The sequence below is a fragment of the Zingiber officinale genome, chromosome 1B, assembly GCF_018446385.1.
Source record: "Zingiber officinale cultivar Zhangliang chromosome 1B, Zo_v1.1, whole genome shotgun sequence".
Taxonomy (NCBI): Eukaryota; Viridiplantae; Streptophyta; class Magnoliopsida; order Zingiberales; family Zingiberaceae; genus Zingiber; species Zingiber officinale.
In genome coordinates this window covers 109,811,336-109,828,467 of record NC_055986.1, presented here as the reverse complement: position 1 = coordinate 109,828,467, position 17,132 = coordinate 109,811,336, and the positions used below count along the sequence as shown (strand labels likewise).

At 38.6% G+C, this 17,132-nt stretch overlaps 3 protein-coding genes across 12 annotated transcripts; 1 reads left to right on the top strand and 2 right to left on the bottom strand.

Annotated features, from left to right (window-relative positions):
• Nucleotides 1-23: 23 nt before the first annotated feature.
• LOC121971711 lies at nucleotides 24-9,240 on the bottom strand. Of its 10 annotated transcripts, none has more exons than XR_006109204.1 (6): nucleotides 8,949-9,240; nucleotides 8,611-8,804; nucleotides 7,468-7,789; nucleotides 7,051-7,143; nucleotides 5,308-5,389; nucleotides 657-717 (listed from the first exon to the last, which is right to left on the bottom strand). XR_006109204.1 is itself a non-coding variant. In XM_042523119.1 (5 exons), the coding sequence occupies exons 1-5, from the start codon at nucleotides 9,048-9,050 to the stop codon at nucleotides 682-684; spliced, it is 741 nt and encodes a 246-aa protein (XP_042379053.1). In that variant the 5' UTR covers nucleotides 9,051-9,240; the 3' UTR covers nucleotides 24-681. The 10 variants fall into 10 exon arrangements, 4 of the variants coding, with proteins under 4 accessions (XP_042379053.1, XP_042379069.1, XP_042379061.1 ...); XR_006109202.1 differs by having other exon boundaries at nucleotides 666-717; nucleotides 5,308-5,394; XR_006109210.1 differs by lacking the exon at nucleotides 7,051-7,143 and having other exon boundaries at nucleotides 24-717.
• Nucleotides 9,241-11,554: 2,314 nt separating this feature from the next.
• On the top strand, nucleotides 11,555-12,301 carry LOC121986909. The gene is made up of 2 exons (XM_042540863.1): nucleotides 11,555-11,712; nucleotides 11,789-12,301. Exons 1-2 carry the CDS (start codon nucleotides 11,560-11,562, stop codon nucleotides 12,179-12,181), a joined length of 546 nt encoding a protein of 181 aa, XP_042396797.1. The 5' UTR covers nucleotides 11,555-11,559; the 3' UTR covers nucleotides 12,182-12,301.
• Nucleotides 12,302-12,688: 387 nt separating this feature from the next.
• On the bottom strand, nucleotides 12,689-15,920 carry LOC121971693 (NADH dehydrogenase [ubiquinone] 1 alpha subcomplex subunit 1-like). The gene is made up of 3 exons (XM_042523088.1): nucleotides 15,724-15,920; nucleotides 15,548-15,637; nucleotides 12,689-12,916 (listed from the first exon to the last, which is right to left on the bottom strand). Exons 1-2 carry the CDS (start codon nucleotides 15,832-15,834, stop codon nucleotides 15,548-15,550), a joined length of 201 nt encoding a protein of 66 aa, XP_042379022.1. The 5' UTR covers nucleotides 15,835-15,920; the 3' UTR covers nucleotides 12,689-12,916.
• Nucleotides 15,921-17,132: the final 1,212 nt, after the last annotated feature.

Genomic DNA, 17,132 nt, shown 5'->3' with positions numbered 1-17,132 from the left:
GTTCATGACAGACTCTTTGGCAATTTTCATGAGAAATAAGACAATAAATTTTGTTATGACTTGGTTCTAATTTGTATCGCGGTACAACTTAATAATACTCTGATGGTTTTACAAAGTCATGAATCCCCGGAATAGAAATCGAAAACATTAGCATTGATGTTTCCAAACCAAGGAAAAGAGGAACAAATTCTAGTAGAGAAATCAGATTGAAACACCTAATAGGATGCCACAATTGGATCTCAACTCCCAAGCTCCAAGAGCCCTAATGAAGACACACCGATGATAAATCAACAGCGCAGATTTACCTAAAATCTGACATCAAGGCATCTCTATCTTTCTGATGGTTTCTTTCTTCAAAATGATTTCAAACACCTCGATATGTGTTTCCGACAATGGTGTCTGTTTGACCTTTATGTTCAGAAACCTCATCTGGACGTAAAGAATGTTCTTTTGCCATTGGCACAGGATTCCAAGGTTGAACAGTTGGAAGTAAGGAAGGGTTACAAATCAATAGGAAAGTGCCGAAAGGATCCATAGAACAGTACCAATGAATTTGAAAGAGCTGGTTGCATTCTATGAGGATAAACCGTCATATGCCAAAATTGGTGCTTGGGGGCACAATGTAGTCAAGCAATATGACATGAAAGCCAGATTACAAGCAACTTGTGGAAACACTATCAATCATTGTAATTGTGGTTTTCTTGAATCACTATCAGCCTGCACAGAAGTAATGGAACCATATATAGACTTTACCATTACAAAAAAAATAGCCAAAAACTATCTCCACAAGGGGTTCATATCAACGATAAGAAAGTTGATATTTACTGGTTGATTTGGTAGGTATTGCATCTTTACAGTTTGTAAATGGGTATAGGATAACGAACACTCAACTGATCCTTTTAAAAAATAAAAAACCATCATTAATAGAAGCATTGCCATATTTTTTAGCTATATAATCCTCAACAGAATCAGCTGGTCATGCTATGGACATTTTCTAGCAGGAGAATACATGTTGATGTGGGGAGTATGAGGAGAGCTTCACGTGGACAAGGAGTCCTTTAGGTTTCCGCAGCTTTCCCTTTTCTCTCCTTTTAGGGTTTCCCTTGGCCGAAGAAAAAGGGGGATCCTTCTCTCTCCGCGCCCATGAAGCTCTCGATCTCGTCCTCTTCCTTCCCCTTCCCTTCGCCAATGGCTTCCTCCGCAACTCCTCTGTCACCTTCCCTATCCACCCTAGTTCCTGTTGGATTCAAACTAGTCGTCACCCCTACCTTTCGTGTCTTCCTTTCATGCCTCAACAACTCCGTCCGTCACCCCTGGTCCGAGCTCACCGATTGCTCCACCTTCTCTTGCCCGGAGTTCTTCTCCGAGGCCACTTCCCGCATCCGCAAGAACTTGGCCTCTTCCGCGTCAATTACGCCACGGTGAACGTTGTTGTCCTTGCCATTTCACTTGTCACCAACCCTTTCTCCCTCCTCCTCTCGGGTCTCGTCATCTTCCTCACCTCTGTTGGATCCGTCATCGTCTCCGCCCTCGTGATTGGCGCCGATATAGTCACCGTCCACAGGGCCTTCTGCATCTAGGAGGTTCCTCGACAAGCAAGAGCCCGGAAGTGCCACCGGGCTATTGTCCTTCCTCAGCGGAGCAGCCTCATCTGTCGCCTCGACAGTCATCCCCATACATGTTTGATCCCCAAATATGATAGTTTCTGCTTTCCACCACGGTGGTCAAGCAAAGGTGGAAGTCAATGACCCCCGACTCCCCAAGTTTAGTCTACTCGACTTTGGCATTCGGGGCTTAGCTTTGCTAACTCCTACAGTACGCTCAACTACGACATCCGAGGATTCAACTCAATTTTTTCTGACTCCTCAAGCTTGGATTCCTCGACTCCTTCAGTTCAGCATGTCCCTATACCAGGAACTCGACTTGGCCAACTTCTACAGCTCAGCTCCTCATCATTCGGTCCCATCGATCGAACCGTCAATCTTCATCCATTTGGCTCCACTGATCCGAAGCTTCTCCCTCCGACTCAATTACTTAGTTGTTCAATAACACGTGGTACAACACAAGAGCTGACATGACACGTGGAACAACATGGTTGACATAGTGTGATCCCATACGATCTTCTACAGTACAAGACATAGTTGACATAACCCCAGATATGACAACATGACACTTTCTTTACTGTAAATGTGACATCCCACTCCTTCATATTATAAAGGGAGTCCGCTCACGTTGACATCCCACTCCTTCATATTATAAAAGGAGTCCTTTAGGTTTCCGCAGCTTTCCCTTTTCTCCCCTTTTAGGGTTTCCCTTGGCCGAAGAAAAAGGGGGATCCTTCTCTCTCTGCGCCCATGAAGCTCTCGATCTCGTCCTCTTCCTTCCCCTTCTCTTCGCCAATGGCTTCCTCCGCGACTCCTCTGTCACCTTCCCTATCCACCCTAGTTCCTGTTGGATTCAAACTAGTCGTCACCCCTACCTTTCGTGTCTTCCTTTCATGCCTCAACAACTCCGTCCGTCACCCCTGGTTCGAGCTCACCGATTGCTCCACCTTCTCTTGCCCGGAGTTCTTCTCCGAGGCCACCTCCCGCATCCGCAAGAACTTGGTCTCTTCCGCGTCAATTACGCCACGGCGAACATTGTTGTCCTTGCCGTTTCACTTGTCACCAACCCTTTCTCCCTCCTCTCGGGTCTCGTCATCTTCCTCACCTATGTTGGATCCGTCATCGTCTCCGCCCTCGTGATTGGCGCCGATATAGTCACCGTCCACAGGGCCTTCTGCATCTAGGAGGTTCCTCGACAAGCAAGAGCCCGGAAGTGCCACCGGGCTATTGTCCTTCCTCAGCGGAGCAGCCTCATCTGTCGCCTCAACAGTCATTCCCGTACATGTTTGATCCCCAAATATGATAGTTTCTGCTTTCCACCACGGTGGTCAAGCATAGGTGGAAGTCAATGACCCCCGACTCCCCAAGTTTAGTCTACTCGACTTTGGCATTCGAGGCTTAGCTTTGCCAACTCCTACAGTACGCTCAACTACAACATCCGAGGATTCAACTCCATTTTTTCTGACTCCTCAAGCTTGGATTCCTCGATTCCTTCAGTTCAGCATATTCCTATACCAGGAACTCGACTTGGCCAACTTCTACAGCTCAGCTCCTCATCATTCGGTCCCATCGACCGAACCGTCAATCTTCATCCATTCGACTCCACTGACCCGAAGCTTCTCCCTCCGACTCAATTACTTAGTTGTTCAATAGCACGTGGTACAACAAAAGAGCTGACATGACACGTGGAACAACATGATTGACATAGTGTGATCCCATACGATCTTCTACAGTACAAGACATAGTTGATATAACCCCTGATATGACAACATGACACTTTCTTTACTGTAAATGTGACATCCCACTCCTTCAGATTATAAAAGGAGTCCGCTCTCGTGAGCTAAGGTAAGTGTATCTTTTACATAAAACTATATACACTCATCTACTATTCATCTTCTCATCTCTCCGTCAAAGACTAACTTGACCGTCGGAGTGGCTGAGCCAAGACATCCCTAGCCTCCATTCTAACTCTCTTTACAATTTCTTTCTCTCTCTTTCTAGCTTGGCAATCTTTCCAGGTGGTCAGCTCTCATTGGTGTTCAACGATCTTGTCTACATAGGCGACAGCTCACCTGTCGACGATCTCAGGCAGCAACACATGTAATTCAAAAGTAAGATGGTCATGTTACCGAGCAACAAAAGTAAGATGACCAAGCTGCCAAACGACAAAAGATGCAAACTAAGTTTCCTACTGTTTGTGATACTGGTATCTTCCTTATTCTAAGATGCTGAAGCTGAGATTTTCAGAAATGCGGCAAGCATGCTGTCACTGGCAGAGTCTTGTCATTTCATTTTAATGTTGCACAAGCACAAACATGATAATTGAGTTCCATGATGATAAGGGAGAAGAAGAGAATAACAAAATTTTCAAAAAGAAAAGGTAGAGATAAAACATGCAAAACTATTCCATGAAACCTAAATTCTAAAGCATAAAAATACTGTTGAAATTTCAAGGGGAAAAAAACAACAGGCACAAAAGAGCTTATTGATTTAACAAAATTTGCAAGACTGGAATTGGCGAATTGTGGAACATAAGTTGCAGGGACTCTGGGGCACTTAAATGAACATGAACTTATGTTTGGTTGAAGTAAGAAAGCACTAGGATCTAGGGCTACAAATAATTTCAGCAAATGACAGATGGATAACTGAACAATGAAAACGATGGCCAATGATGTCAGAGATGATACCTGGACACCAAAAATCATGGGAGATGTGAGAGATGCCAATGATCAGAGAAGGGGGAAAAAAAAGGAGTTACATCTAAATGTATGGCTGGTGTCTGAATTCATCTTCGGTCTAGAAATGCGATGCACAAGCAAATTTAATTACAAACTTGTATTAGGTGTTTTGACAGTTGGACTTTATTTGTAATGCAGCTGCAGTAGTTACCTATAGCCAATTCCTCTACCGTGTAAAACTACCTGTAGGATAACCTCTTTAGCATAATCAAGAAGGCTCGCCCACATCATAACTGACATAAGTCAGTTGGAGATGGACATCAGAGTAGACAATAAATAAATAAATTCTCATGTTATATTTGGCAAATAGGGCAGACAAAGAATACAAACTGAACTTGTGCTATTCTCAATAGTCACATCAGTCAATTCACTTCAGCTTACAAACTCCTATGTAATCGAAATATTTAGTTATAGTGTTTTCTGAACATTATCAAATGGGAGAGAACATCATAGAGCCATAGCAATGAAAATATAGCTAAATTTGATTAGTTTTATTTGTCAAATAAGATGGATTGGCAGAATGGTAATGAAGTCTTGACATTCTCAGTAATTGCATTCGTCAACCTCTTCAGCTTATCATTTTTATGCCATTCAAGTAAATAGTTGAAGTTTGCAAAAGTACACTATGTTAACCTAAAATACAAGAAAGCACATTGAGTGATTCCTAACAGGATAAGAATAGACTAACAAGACCGAAGACCAATAAAAACGATAGCTACAACCTAACTGATTGACAAAATAATTAAAAGGCAAAATAGTCATGGAGTGCTAACTCGAGCTAAGTTCCAGTGCGAAGCCTAAAAAAACGAGATTGTAGAAGCTTCTCAATTTTGCTGATGAGTAATGAAACATCAACTCAGGTACTTACATTTCAACATTCCATATCCATGAATGTATTATAAAGGGAAGAAAAAACATATTGGGAATCAAACATAAAATGAAACAAAAGTAATTGCATCTCTAACCTGAAAAAGTTTACTCACAAATGACTTGAGTTTTGGAGATTCAACTACCAAAGATGAGTTACCATTGTAAAGAATCTGTTTCCTGCCCTGCCAAAAGAAATTAAACAACCAAAATTTATGTCTTTTGCACATGTCACAGACACAGTGGGAATATCAGTCATTGAAACTGATTCAATTTATACATGCAACTATACAAGACAGGAAAGTTGGGATATAACAAAAAGACCATGTATTATATATATTCAAAAGAATGAGCACAGTAAAAAATACATATGAAAAACAAGAATCCATAAGTTTTTCTATCACTAAAATCCTAAGTAAGTAAAAAATAAAATGATTATAGTATAGATGGTGATAAAAAGTCAACCATGAAATGATTAAAATTAAATATTTATAGTTTATTTAAGCAAGAGTTTAAATATACAAGACAATTATCCATGTGTAAGAACTAAGATAAATCGTGGAAAGTAGCAATGCATTGTTGCAAGTAAGATACCAAGTGAAGTCACTTGTAAATTCATGTTTGAAACGAATTACATAAATATGTTGAGAACACCAGTTGAATTTCATTCACATAATCTATACACACCATGATTGTGATAATTTTTTCGACGTTCAAATTTCCAAGAAGTTCTCACTCATTATATAATAGTAGACAGTTACTTAAAAATGATATTTGCTTACTGTCACTCAATTTGTAAGTAAGAAGTGATGTAGTGCCTTACAAAGAGGATATCAAAAGTTTATTAAGTAGAAAGAGGAAATAACAAGAGATACAGGGGTTCTTTTAAAGGTCGTAACCATGACCAATTTCCCTTAAACACGGTAATAGTTAGTCTATCCCTAAAATAACTCGATCAGACATGGACAGAAGTTCCTAATTTTCTATGAGTAATAAAAAAAAATCAAATCTATCAACTTAAACCTAATTTTAGAAGGAAACCCTAATTCCTAAAAGTTTCTCTCCAATCAGAAGAACTCCACTATGTATACTCGAGAAGACTAGGAAATCTTGATCAAGCTTTCCATGTCAAGCATAAGTGCAAAATGGATCATTGACATTTGCTGTTGGATCTAAAAGAATATTTCTAGTATTATCTGATAAAGATCATCTTCTGTGATCTAAATATAATCTATAAATATTTCTTTTCCAATGGAGTATCATTGAGTGCTTCAAAGGGGAGTTAGCACCATCTTAGCATTAACTACGCTCTCAACCTAAGGTGATGAATGTGTAGTAGAGGGAAGTGAAGATAACAAAGTTGAAGCACGACCTATTGAAAGACTGACATACAAGGAAAATGAAGTTGCTTAGGTGTTAATTAGGTACAAAAAACTAATGATTTAGGAGTCCAATTTCCCAATTGCTGAATTTTCTTTCAATAATTATATAAACAAATTAATTGGCAAATGTTCTAAGTTGTTCATGGAACAAAACTTATATAAAGGGGTTCATCTAGATAGGGTTCATCTAGGTAAAAGAGTCTACCTAAACTCTCATGTTAACGTTCATGTTTCTATAATTTCTAATTTTTTCATTGCATGCTTATCTAAAGTGTCATTGAGAATTGGATATTCTAATTTCTACATATTATATCGATAGTGCTTAGGTGGTGTATTGAAGCAACTAATTGAGAATTAAAAAATTTGGCACATATCTATCATTAAATAACATGCTTCATTCACATAAATAAATTGAAATTAGAAACAAACACTCTTGATAAGTCACCCAGTATGACTTACACTTGAATATTTCGATTGAATAATCATCACTCAAGTCCTTTAGGAAATATTTTACTTGCACATAATTCACCTTTCAACTATATGGACAAGCTCCTGCATACCAAACAATACCATAAAAATATCCAGACAAATACTTACATGCACTATCGTTAATGCAAATTATTTGCTAGTGCATGTTTAATTTCATTTGTAGTTCAACAAGGAAGGTATAAGACCACAAAATGCCATAACACCTCACTGTTATCTTATAAAAGTTATAATAGAGACCAGAAGGTATGAGGCACAAACTCTGATGTAATAAAGGGCAATAATGACATAAAAAAGAATTCTAGAAGAGGAACAACATGAGAAAACTAGGCTGCTTACTGAAAATTTAACACATGACAGGTTTCAAGTTGACACAGGTGCAGATAATACCTCAGTCATGTGTTGTGTCTCTTGAATATCTTCAAAGAGGGAGGAATAATAGGTTGGATCATAAACAGAACCTCCCAAAATCTCATCAGAATTGGAGGTCTGCCTAGCTACTTCATTTGTTGGAGGGTTCACAAAGCTATCTCTAACATTATAATCTGCACAGTATGTCGTATTGTCCATTGTTGAAATCCCCAATCTGTACATTTGAACCCATAAAAATGAGGACAAAAACCTCACTGAAAAGCCAATGATTTCCATCAACCATGCAAGTTTGATTGAGAAGACAAATACTGGCCCAAACTTCTGATCGGGATTGAAGTTCCTATAGAATGTAAGAATGCACAAAAGAAATAGTGAATGCCCATAACATAATGTATAAAGCATGTGGGTAATAAAAGCTTCAGGCAAATAAATTTAGAACAAATAAATTTGGAGGTCAATCAATAACCCATATGTAATCATGCAAGATAGTTGAAATGGCAACAACCAAGAATGACAATATATAGTTCAAAATGAATTCATGCATTATAAGCAATAAGAATGATAGGAGATACTTGGTTTTGTCATCATGCTACCTTGAGTTGTAAATCTCATGGTGTGCCATCACATGGTGTCATATGTACATTCAACTCACTCCATCTCACTTGCTAATCAATTGAATGGACAACTGATCAAGAATTATAAGAAACATAATTAAATTCAAGTCACTAAGTGGCTTACGGTCCTTTCAAGACAATTTGGCTTCTTGGTTTTATCCTAGCTATTTAGGTCTTCCTCTTGTAGACAGAAGCCCTTAAGAAGCAGTTACATCAAAAGTAGTCACTCACTTTTTATCAACCTTACTTGATCCTCTCCCTGTATATTGCTCACTTTCAAGATTTAACAGTGAAGATGCCTTCTTACGTTGTGAACCCCATTTGTATTTTCTATATTCCATTTAACATTCCACTTCAACAGTTAGCCTCCGAAGAAGACTAAAGTTACACTAGATGCAACTCAGCCATGCAACAGATAGTTGAATGCATCTTCTCTGTACTCAACGAATAGTGCAATCTTCATCTAATTTCACATTTAACACACCTATTGCAGGCTGCTATTACCACCTACAAGCATGACTGCTAAAAAGATTCATCAGGATCTCACCATATAGTGTGCGAGAAAAACATGAACCAGGCAATGTCAAGAACAATAGAGAAGAAGAGAAGCACAGCATAAGTCCTTCCCAGGCTCTGGCTACTGCTCTCAATTGCAACGAGCGCAAAGAGGGCCACCACCAGATTGATCAGCAAAACGCCATTGAACAATGCGCCAAGCGATCCCACCAGAGCGCAACCGATCTAGTATTGCAACATGTACATTAGAACGTCTCACATCATCCGTTCCAACCCCATTCTGAAAAGACCCCCTTGCATATTAACCTAATCAAGTCCTACCTCAAAAAAACGACCACAAAAACGACGGAGGGTAGCAAGATGGCTTACCTGGATGTAGATGAGAACAACAGCGACGAATTGCAGGCAGTCGTAGTCGCGAAGCCAGGATCGAATTCTTGATCCGAGGTACGGAGAAGACCAGCGCATCATAAAAGAGGAACTTCTCGGGAACGCGAGGTTTCAAGGATCGGATCTAACACCGAAGAAGCAGCTGAAATGAACAATTCTTCCAGAAAATTGAGCGAATCGGCTCTCCTCTCCTCTCTTCTCCTCTTTATAAATTCCTTTTTGTTCGTTGGTGGAATGAACGCTCGATGGATCGGAATCATAAGGCATCGACTTCCGGAAACAAAAAGATCATAATTCTTAAAACTTGCAATTTCCCTCCGCAACTAACTATTTAATTCAATCTAACCCCTAATTTGCTTCATTCGACAAATCCAATAATCACTATCCAGATTCACAAAAAACGTAAATAAAATATTATTGGGGGGCAAGAAGCAAACTACAAGCACACTGTATTTCAATATTATAAATCTTTTATTGAGTGGATATATTTAGTTAAAATTGGGGTTCAATTTATTCCAATTTAACTTAAAATAATTAAGTCAGATATTTTTAATTTATCATCAAAAAAATACTTTCTTTTTGCCATAATTATTCAATTGCAATCTTTTTTTAACTTAAAACCAGTGCAATTTTCCCAATATGGCATTAATCTTGACCGTTAAAATGAAAACGGCTCGGATTAAAAAAATTGGGATCGAACGGTTATATAAGGAGCTTCACGCATTTGCGGGCGAGGTGCTCTTCATTCGATCCTGTTTTTTTTTCTCTTCTTTTGCCTATCAAAATGCAAACTAACCGGCAACAACGGTCTCACGACCCGACCGACGTCGTCACGTACGCAGAAAAGAACCGGGGTACGTATTGGAGAAATAACCGGGGCCCGCGGCCAATTTGGGTTGTAGAAGAATTTATGCGGGCGGTCAACCGCATCGCATGGACGAAGAACCAAATACAAGGATTCCCCCTTCGGTTCGCGCTCGCAGTGAGGCGATGGCTAGCCGGCGAAGAAATAGCGTGCCGTGGTCGAGTACCTCCGACGATTTCCGTCCGTTCCCCGGGGAATCGCAGCCGACCCCCGGCGCCTCCTCTTCCTATGCAGTTGTCCAGAGCGGGTTCGCTCGCCAGAGACATTCACTGGTTCGTCCGCCCCGATCTTTCTTTCTCCCAATCTGTTCTCGCTCTGTGCTTTTCGGCGATTTAGGATTGCTTTTGTTGCTCTGATCCATTTACCTGATCGCAATGTGTTTCTTAGACGATCGATTCGATTTTTCCTCTTCCCTTTTTTTTTTCAATGATGTGTTTTCGATTTTTCGCCCTTTTTGCTGGAAAACTCTGAGAACCCGTTTGATCTTATGAATAAATTTCGATCTCTGATGGTGAATTTCTTTAAAAATTAGAATCTAGAGGAAATGCTTAGGGCTGGACCTTCAATCAGGCAGATCGAGAGATTTTTCTTACCTTAATCAACACGAACAACTTCATCATCATGGATCCATGCTATTTGAAGCGACGAAGTATGCTTCAACAATGCATGAAATTAGGCACTAGTTTATCGATTGATTAGATGCAAATGAACAACAAAATAACGTGAACAATATGTTTTTGCGCTAATGAATTCAGCTTTTGCTTAACCAGCTCAATATTGGTATTACATTTGGCAGTCTAAGTTCTAGCACATCTTAATAGTATGCGTATTAATTGAACTATCGAATTATGTTCTTCGGTTTCATGACATTAAATGACTTCTAATCGGATGTTAATCAAACATCGAATTCCTAATGGTCTTGCTTTAACCTCCTATAATTTGCTAGGTTTACGATACAATCCAAGAAACAAGGGAGCTGCAAGTAAAAGGGAAACCTGGAACCCTTGATGTATCGAGTCAATATACAAAAACAAAGGTCCTGACCAATCTCTCCCACAATCCGGCTGGCTACGAGGTCCAACTGAAGGCTTCTCGCGACGTAAGGTGACAACTGTGTATCGCTTGGTTTGCATAACATAACAATTTTACTCTCGCTAACTAGTATACTCATCTCATATAACACTGGTTTGGAGCCACTGACTGTGCACAACAAAGCATATGGTCAAGCATCTCATCTCAAAGTACCTCTGCTAAAATTAAGACATTTGTTTGAAATCTCCACTCTTTGATATGGATCATAATGTTTTTACCTAAATGGTTCTGGGTCAGGATTGAGTTGACTAGTATGAGACATAATTACAATCATAGGAAAGGGTCGAATTTCGACAAAATCGAGAAAAAAAATCCTCATGCACTGGTCAACTATAACTTCCTAATTTATCTTCTCACGGATGACCATGAGACCGACCATGTGGGGCCATTGGAATAATTTATCTTCTCACGGATGACCATGAGACCGATCATGTGGGGCCATTGGAATGATAGATTTCACCTTTTACTACCACAATATTATTGTGTTGGTCGATGTCTTCCTTTTCATCATTTTTGAATGTGGCATCTACTTTGATAAGATTGGATCAGAGAACTTGAGCAATTGTTTATTTGGAGATTTCATACTTTATATGAAGAGCAGACTCTTCTTCATTCTTGTAGGTTGCCAACGCAATGACAGCTAAGGCCAAGATTCTTCTGCTAGAACTAAAGACTGTCAAGGAAGAATTAGCTTTCGCAAAGGAAAGATGCGCTAAGCTTGACGAGGAGAACCAGACATTGAGGGAAAATTGTCAGAAAGGAGACGCCCCAGCCGACGAAGACCTGGTTCGTTGCTCTTTTGCTGCATTGATTTGTCCAACAAGCCCTAAACTTTCTTGGAGTTGAATGTGTGGCAATGCAGATTCGACTCCAGTTGGAGGCATTATTGGCTGAGAAATCTAAGCTAGCAAATGAGAACGACATTACCGCACGAGAGAACATGTTCCTCAGGGAGATGGTGGAATACCATCAACTCACTAACCAGGGTATCCTCTACTTGGATGATAGCAACGAAGAAGAAGAAGACGACGACTACTCAGACCTTGTTGATAAATTGACCTTTTCTCCATCGCAAGCAGATTATGAAGTACCTTCCCACGACCTTTCGAGTTCCCAGGTAACTAAACTAGCACCAGGAAGCTCATCACCCTCTGCCTCACTCGGCCTTATTGCACACACAAATTTGGGTCCATCTTCTGCTGTTGATGGTTCAATTCAGTGGCAGCCCATCTCGCAAAAGCGCCTGCTCAAGTAGTTCCGAACCTTGTGTTCCTGCTTGTGCAGGCAGCCACGCAGGTTGATTTTGTTCATTCCTCTCCTCTGTACTTTGTTTTATCCTTTATTCTAAATATTTATATAACAGCAGCAATTATGTGGAACCAGATCATGTACTTCATTTAGATATGTAAAAGAGCTCAAACTACCAATCTTACTAAACCGCATCATCAATTAAGAGAAGTCACTAATTTCACTCTAAAATTGATTTAAAATCCCATGATTGCTTATACTGGGATGTCTATATTTAAGTATATTTTTTAAACAGGGGATCAAACAATACATTTGATTGACATGAATAGTTATTGCATTCTTGGATGTTTAGTTCCATAGATATTTCCTTCGTGATATTATTTTCTCTCGATATTTTACAATATTCTCTAATGAATTAAAATTGCTATCGCGAACCAAAAGAATGCATTTATTTGACTGAATAACTATTTGTTCCTTACCAACTCCTCTACTGAATTCACAATGCTAATAAATCTGACTTGAACAATAGAAGAAATATAAATTCCACATGACCATCAAATTCTGAAGTTTTACATGCAACAAGCAAGCAGAAAGTCATGTAATGGTTTAGCTAAGCTATATCCTTATTATTGACAAGGGCTCTTAGTACCCATATTATAAGCAGAAGCAAAGAGCAAGAAAGGAATTGAAGTACAAAAGATTATTATGCAAATTAGATGGTCATCTTGTGTGAGATCGCTTCCTGCAATCAAGAAACTCGAAGCAGTCAGTAAAACAAAAGGGGGGTAGCTCCCAATACAGAACTCAAGCACAAATTCAACTAAAGAATGCATACAAAGATCAGGCAGAAAGAAATGAGTTCGGTTGAGAATGAGACAGATTTATGTTCCTTTCCGTCCATTATTTATACGGAAGTTAAGAAGGAACGGTTTCGAACTCATTTCCATGGGAACCCCTTCTGGCCCAAAAATTTCCACCCAAAAGTGAGGGGAAACAAATTCTTTCTGCAGAAAGCCAGGGGAAATGTCTTTTTTTTTCCTCCCCTCTTTTCAATTAGCTTTTATCTCCTCTTGGCTTATAACCTAGATGACGCATCCCCACAACCCAACCCTTCTCTCCTCTCACAATATATGAGGCTTGGTTACATCGAGGCCCAATTGACATTCAGTACTCACTCGCCAACCTCGCCAAAAGGCTCCTAACACCGTGAATCAATTTGGCTGACATCATTATCAAGTGTAGGAGGCTCTACGACAGCATTGGCAGTAACATCCATAAATTTGACTGGTGTTCGTATAGTGTAGGAGGCTTAGCATAACACCATCGATGGCGTCATCAATTTGGTTAGCATCGATGTCAAGTCTTGAGTGGCTCAGTGATAACATTGGCAACAGCGTCATTAAACACAGGAGACTGATCGAGCATTCCATTCATGCAAATGAATAGGTTAATTGTGGTCAAGCATTTTGATGGTTGTTGCCAGCGATTGAGCATTTGAATGAGATGATTAAGGAAGACGGGGAATCCAAGAAATTTTCTAATCTTCTTATCTCTTTCCCTTCTTTTTTTTTTTCCTTTCCACTGTCAAAGTAATAATGGATAATGGAAACAAAAGCCCACCCAGTTCCATTTCTTTTGCTTCACAAAAGGTATACAGGACCTAAGGGTGGATGTATGAATCTAAGAGCCTTTTTTACTTGGATAGAAAACTTTAAAAAATTTCACGCTTCCTACCGTTGACACAGATAATAAGAAAAATGGAAAAGTGAAAGGATGAGATATTGCGCCAATCCATCCATTTTGATTCCATACAGATTGAGCATAAACTAATTCTCATTCTCATCAAAATATGTACCCTATGGCTCCTTACAAAACCATACTTGTCCATAACTCCTAGCAAAATAATACCCATTTGATTCCAACACGCTAGTTAACCTCACAAGAGTTGGAATTGCAAGCATTAAACGTCATCATCAAGCCCTAATGTTGAACTGTTGAGGGCGTCCAGTGGGTTAAGCGCTCTCAGTGGACTAGACAGGCTGACTGGGTTTGGTATCAGGCTAATCTGGTCAAGTCCATCTTGTAGAGTGGTCAAAGTGGATTGGCAATCCGGTTAGGTAGTTCAAACAAGTCGAGCGCGAATCAGGTGGGTTAAGCGAGCCTAATAAACCAACCAAACTAAGCAAATTGAGTGAGCTGAATAAACTGAGCATCTTGGACGAGTTGAGCAATGCAGTAGTTATTTCGCTTCATTTCTACCCATTATCTGACATTGACATTAATGCTAATCTCACATCCATTAGAAAACATTGAGCGTGTTTCTCTTATATGTTTGTAGCAGCTATATTAAGGATAAAACCAAACTTTTACTGAACTTGATACAATCATCAGAATGATGCTGCCAAATACACAAAGATGATGAAGCTACACACTCAAGCTGACTATCTTTATAGTTAATCTTTCAAAATTAAAATAATAAGCTGCAGAAAGATCTAAGATGTAACGAAACATCTGGAACAGAGTTTTTTTCCTTCTTTTTTTGGCACATTCAGAGAAAGGAATAGAAAAAGTGAATATGGAATCTACTATTCAAAACGAGATAACTTGATTCAACTCCGATGCAACTTGCTAGAGGTATTAGACCTAGTTTTTTTTTTTATTTAACTTCTTGGTTATTGCACAAACAGGAAAACACAACAGAGGTTAAAAAAAACAATTCAGAGATGAAAGATTAACATCCTCTCAAACAAGATCTAGAAATTTTCAAGGTAACGACTAAAACATCTAAGATGTTGTCCAACAATTCTCATAACTGGTTACATATTTGATAATCAGAATAAGTTAAGGAAATAAATTCCATCCTCTCATTCTTCATGCACCCCTAATCCCTCTTGTGGCTAACACTCTTGAATCAGACGTAGACACCTTCATTGACCAACCATTAAAAAATTAGAAACATTATTCATACACCTACATCCATACTTGTACTCGGATACTATGTACTTGAGTCCAAGTAACAGAAGATTCATCCCACCAATATTCAGACAACACTAGACCTTGTTTTGTTAGTTAGTACTTACTAGATAGTACTAATAGACACTGAGTCATTTGCGTAAAATTTGCTTTTGAATATAGTTCCAATTTTCCTCCTGAATCCAAATCCAACTTTTTCAAACTTTTATAGTTCACCATTGTGTCTGCAACCAATCAAATCCCTTATCGCAAGGGTAAATCCTAGTTGAGTACTACTACTATCGTATGAAGCATATTAACGGATCTGGAATTAGGATAGCTACAACCGTCCAAATTCCATTACACAAAATCGAACTACCTTGACAGATCAAATTAGAATTATGATAAACAAAACACACACCTAATTTGCAGCGTTGCTGTGCTGTTCCATGATCTTCTTGTCCCTCCTCTCCATCGCCACATCCCAACCGTCGTTACCGACATGCTTCGGCTGCAACTCGATCGGCGAGAGAAACAACCTCATCTACCAGACCAACACAAAAGTAGAATGAAAAAAAAAACCCCCCGAGATCTCACCCTCCCATGGACGGCCTTGTGGATGTAGTACTGCCCGTTTCCCATCACGCAGAGCATCACGCCGATGATTCCCAGCGGAAGGATGGCCTCCAACCAAAATAATTTGGCCATTGCAAGGCAACGAACTAAGGATCCCAGAAATTTCCGACCGAACCCTAACGAAGAGCAACGCAGAGCTGCCCCTTTGTCTAGCGCCTGGCACCCTTTTAATTCTATCGGCAATGGATCCAGCCCAGATTTAGATGGGCCGGAATTGTAGGCCTAATGTGATTAACTGTGTTTGCTCTTGTTTGTACACTACTTCTACCCCACAAAACAAGGATGGATGGATCCCCTGTCAACATAACAATGCGGGATGGATTATCTATTATTAGCCCTTTTCGATTTATTTGATAGATGATAAAAAAATTTTAGAAGGTCAAGTTGATCATTCATAGAATTAATCGATATAAATTAAATACTTGAAATCAACTATTAAAAATAATAAAATAATAATAAGGAAAAAATACCTTTAACTTTTTTAATTTTCTATCAAGTAGTATTTTGCTCCATTGAATTTAAAAAATAATATTTAACCTCCTTTGACCAGTCAAATGTGAAAAAAATTGTAAAAGATAATTACATCCTTATACTTTTGATATATTTTTTTGATAATATTAAGAAGAAAAAAATATATTGAATTGATATAGAAAATCATTACGTATATTTTCGGCTCTTTAATTATTGATTAGTTTAATTGATAGTGTAAACAAGGAGAAAAATATACATAAAAGGATAAAAAAATACAGAAACATCCAGTGATAATGCCCTTCATCACTTGTTCACATTTGTAATTGATGTCGATTTGTTGATGCGTCCGTTCTAAGTGTTCTACAAAGCAAAGCTTGTCAACTGAGGGTTGGTATTGTCGGTTTTACCTTCTTTGACGGTCAAGTCAGTGATGAACTAAGATATGATGCTCGTGTGCATAAATGAGAAAGTAAAAGAGCTTGAAGAATATGAAAAACATTTAACTTCGCATAAGAAAAGAAAATTATATATTCACTTTTTTTTGTGGAATCTTATATAATCGTGGACAGGGACGAATCTAAAATATTAAATTTAGGGATAAATGAAGAAAATAATTATTATACATTGTATTCAAAGGCAGCATAGCCGGGATGATAAAATATATATTTTAAACTACATAATTTTATTTTATTCGTATAATTAAGTATTAATCTTTATATATTATTGAAAGTTATATACAATTTATTGATTTTAATTAGTAAATCAATAGTTATGCACATATTGAAAATATCAATTAAGACCTTGAATTATCTAAAATTAGTTTAGATATCAACATAGGAAAGAGAAATAGACGTAAATAAATAAATTTAATACTTCATCTTAAGATTATCAAAAAAAAA

What these genes read in the sequence shown, in the direction of transcription:
- LOC121971711 (XM_042523110.1), bottom strand. Translation starts at nt 9,050, where the DNA reads ATGATGCGCTGGTCTTCTCCGTACCTCGGATCAAGAATTCGATCCTGG. An exon ending in TTTTTCTCGCACACTATATG is followed by an intron (nt 7,790 to 8,610) that starts GTGAGATCCTGA and finishes TACATTCTATAG; the next exon opens with GAACTTCAATCCCGATCAGA. An exon ending in AGACACAACACATGACTGAG is followed by an intron (nt 5,395 to 7,467) that starts GTATTATCTGCA and finishes TTCTTTTGGCAG; the next exon opens with GGCAGGAAACAGATTCTTTA.
- LOC121971693 (XM_042523088.1), bottom strand. Translation starts at nt 15,834, where the DNA reads ATGGCCAAATTATTTTGGTTGGAGGCCATCCTTCCGCTGGGAATCATC. An exon ending in ACAAGGCCGTCCATGGGAGG is followed by an intron (nt 15,638 to 15,723) that starts GTGAGATCTCGG and finishes ATCGAGTTGCAG; the next exon opens with CCGAAGCATGTCGGTAACGA.
- LOC121986909 (XM_042540863.1), top strand. Translation starts at nt 11,560, where the DNA reads ATGACAGCTAAGGCCAAGATTCTTCTGCTAGAACTAAAGACTGTCAAG. An exon ending in CCCCAGCCGACGAAGACCTG is followed by an intron (nt 11,713 to 11,788) that starts GTTCGTTGCTCT and finishes GTGGCAATGCAG; the next exon opens with ATTCGACTCCAGTTGGAGGC.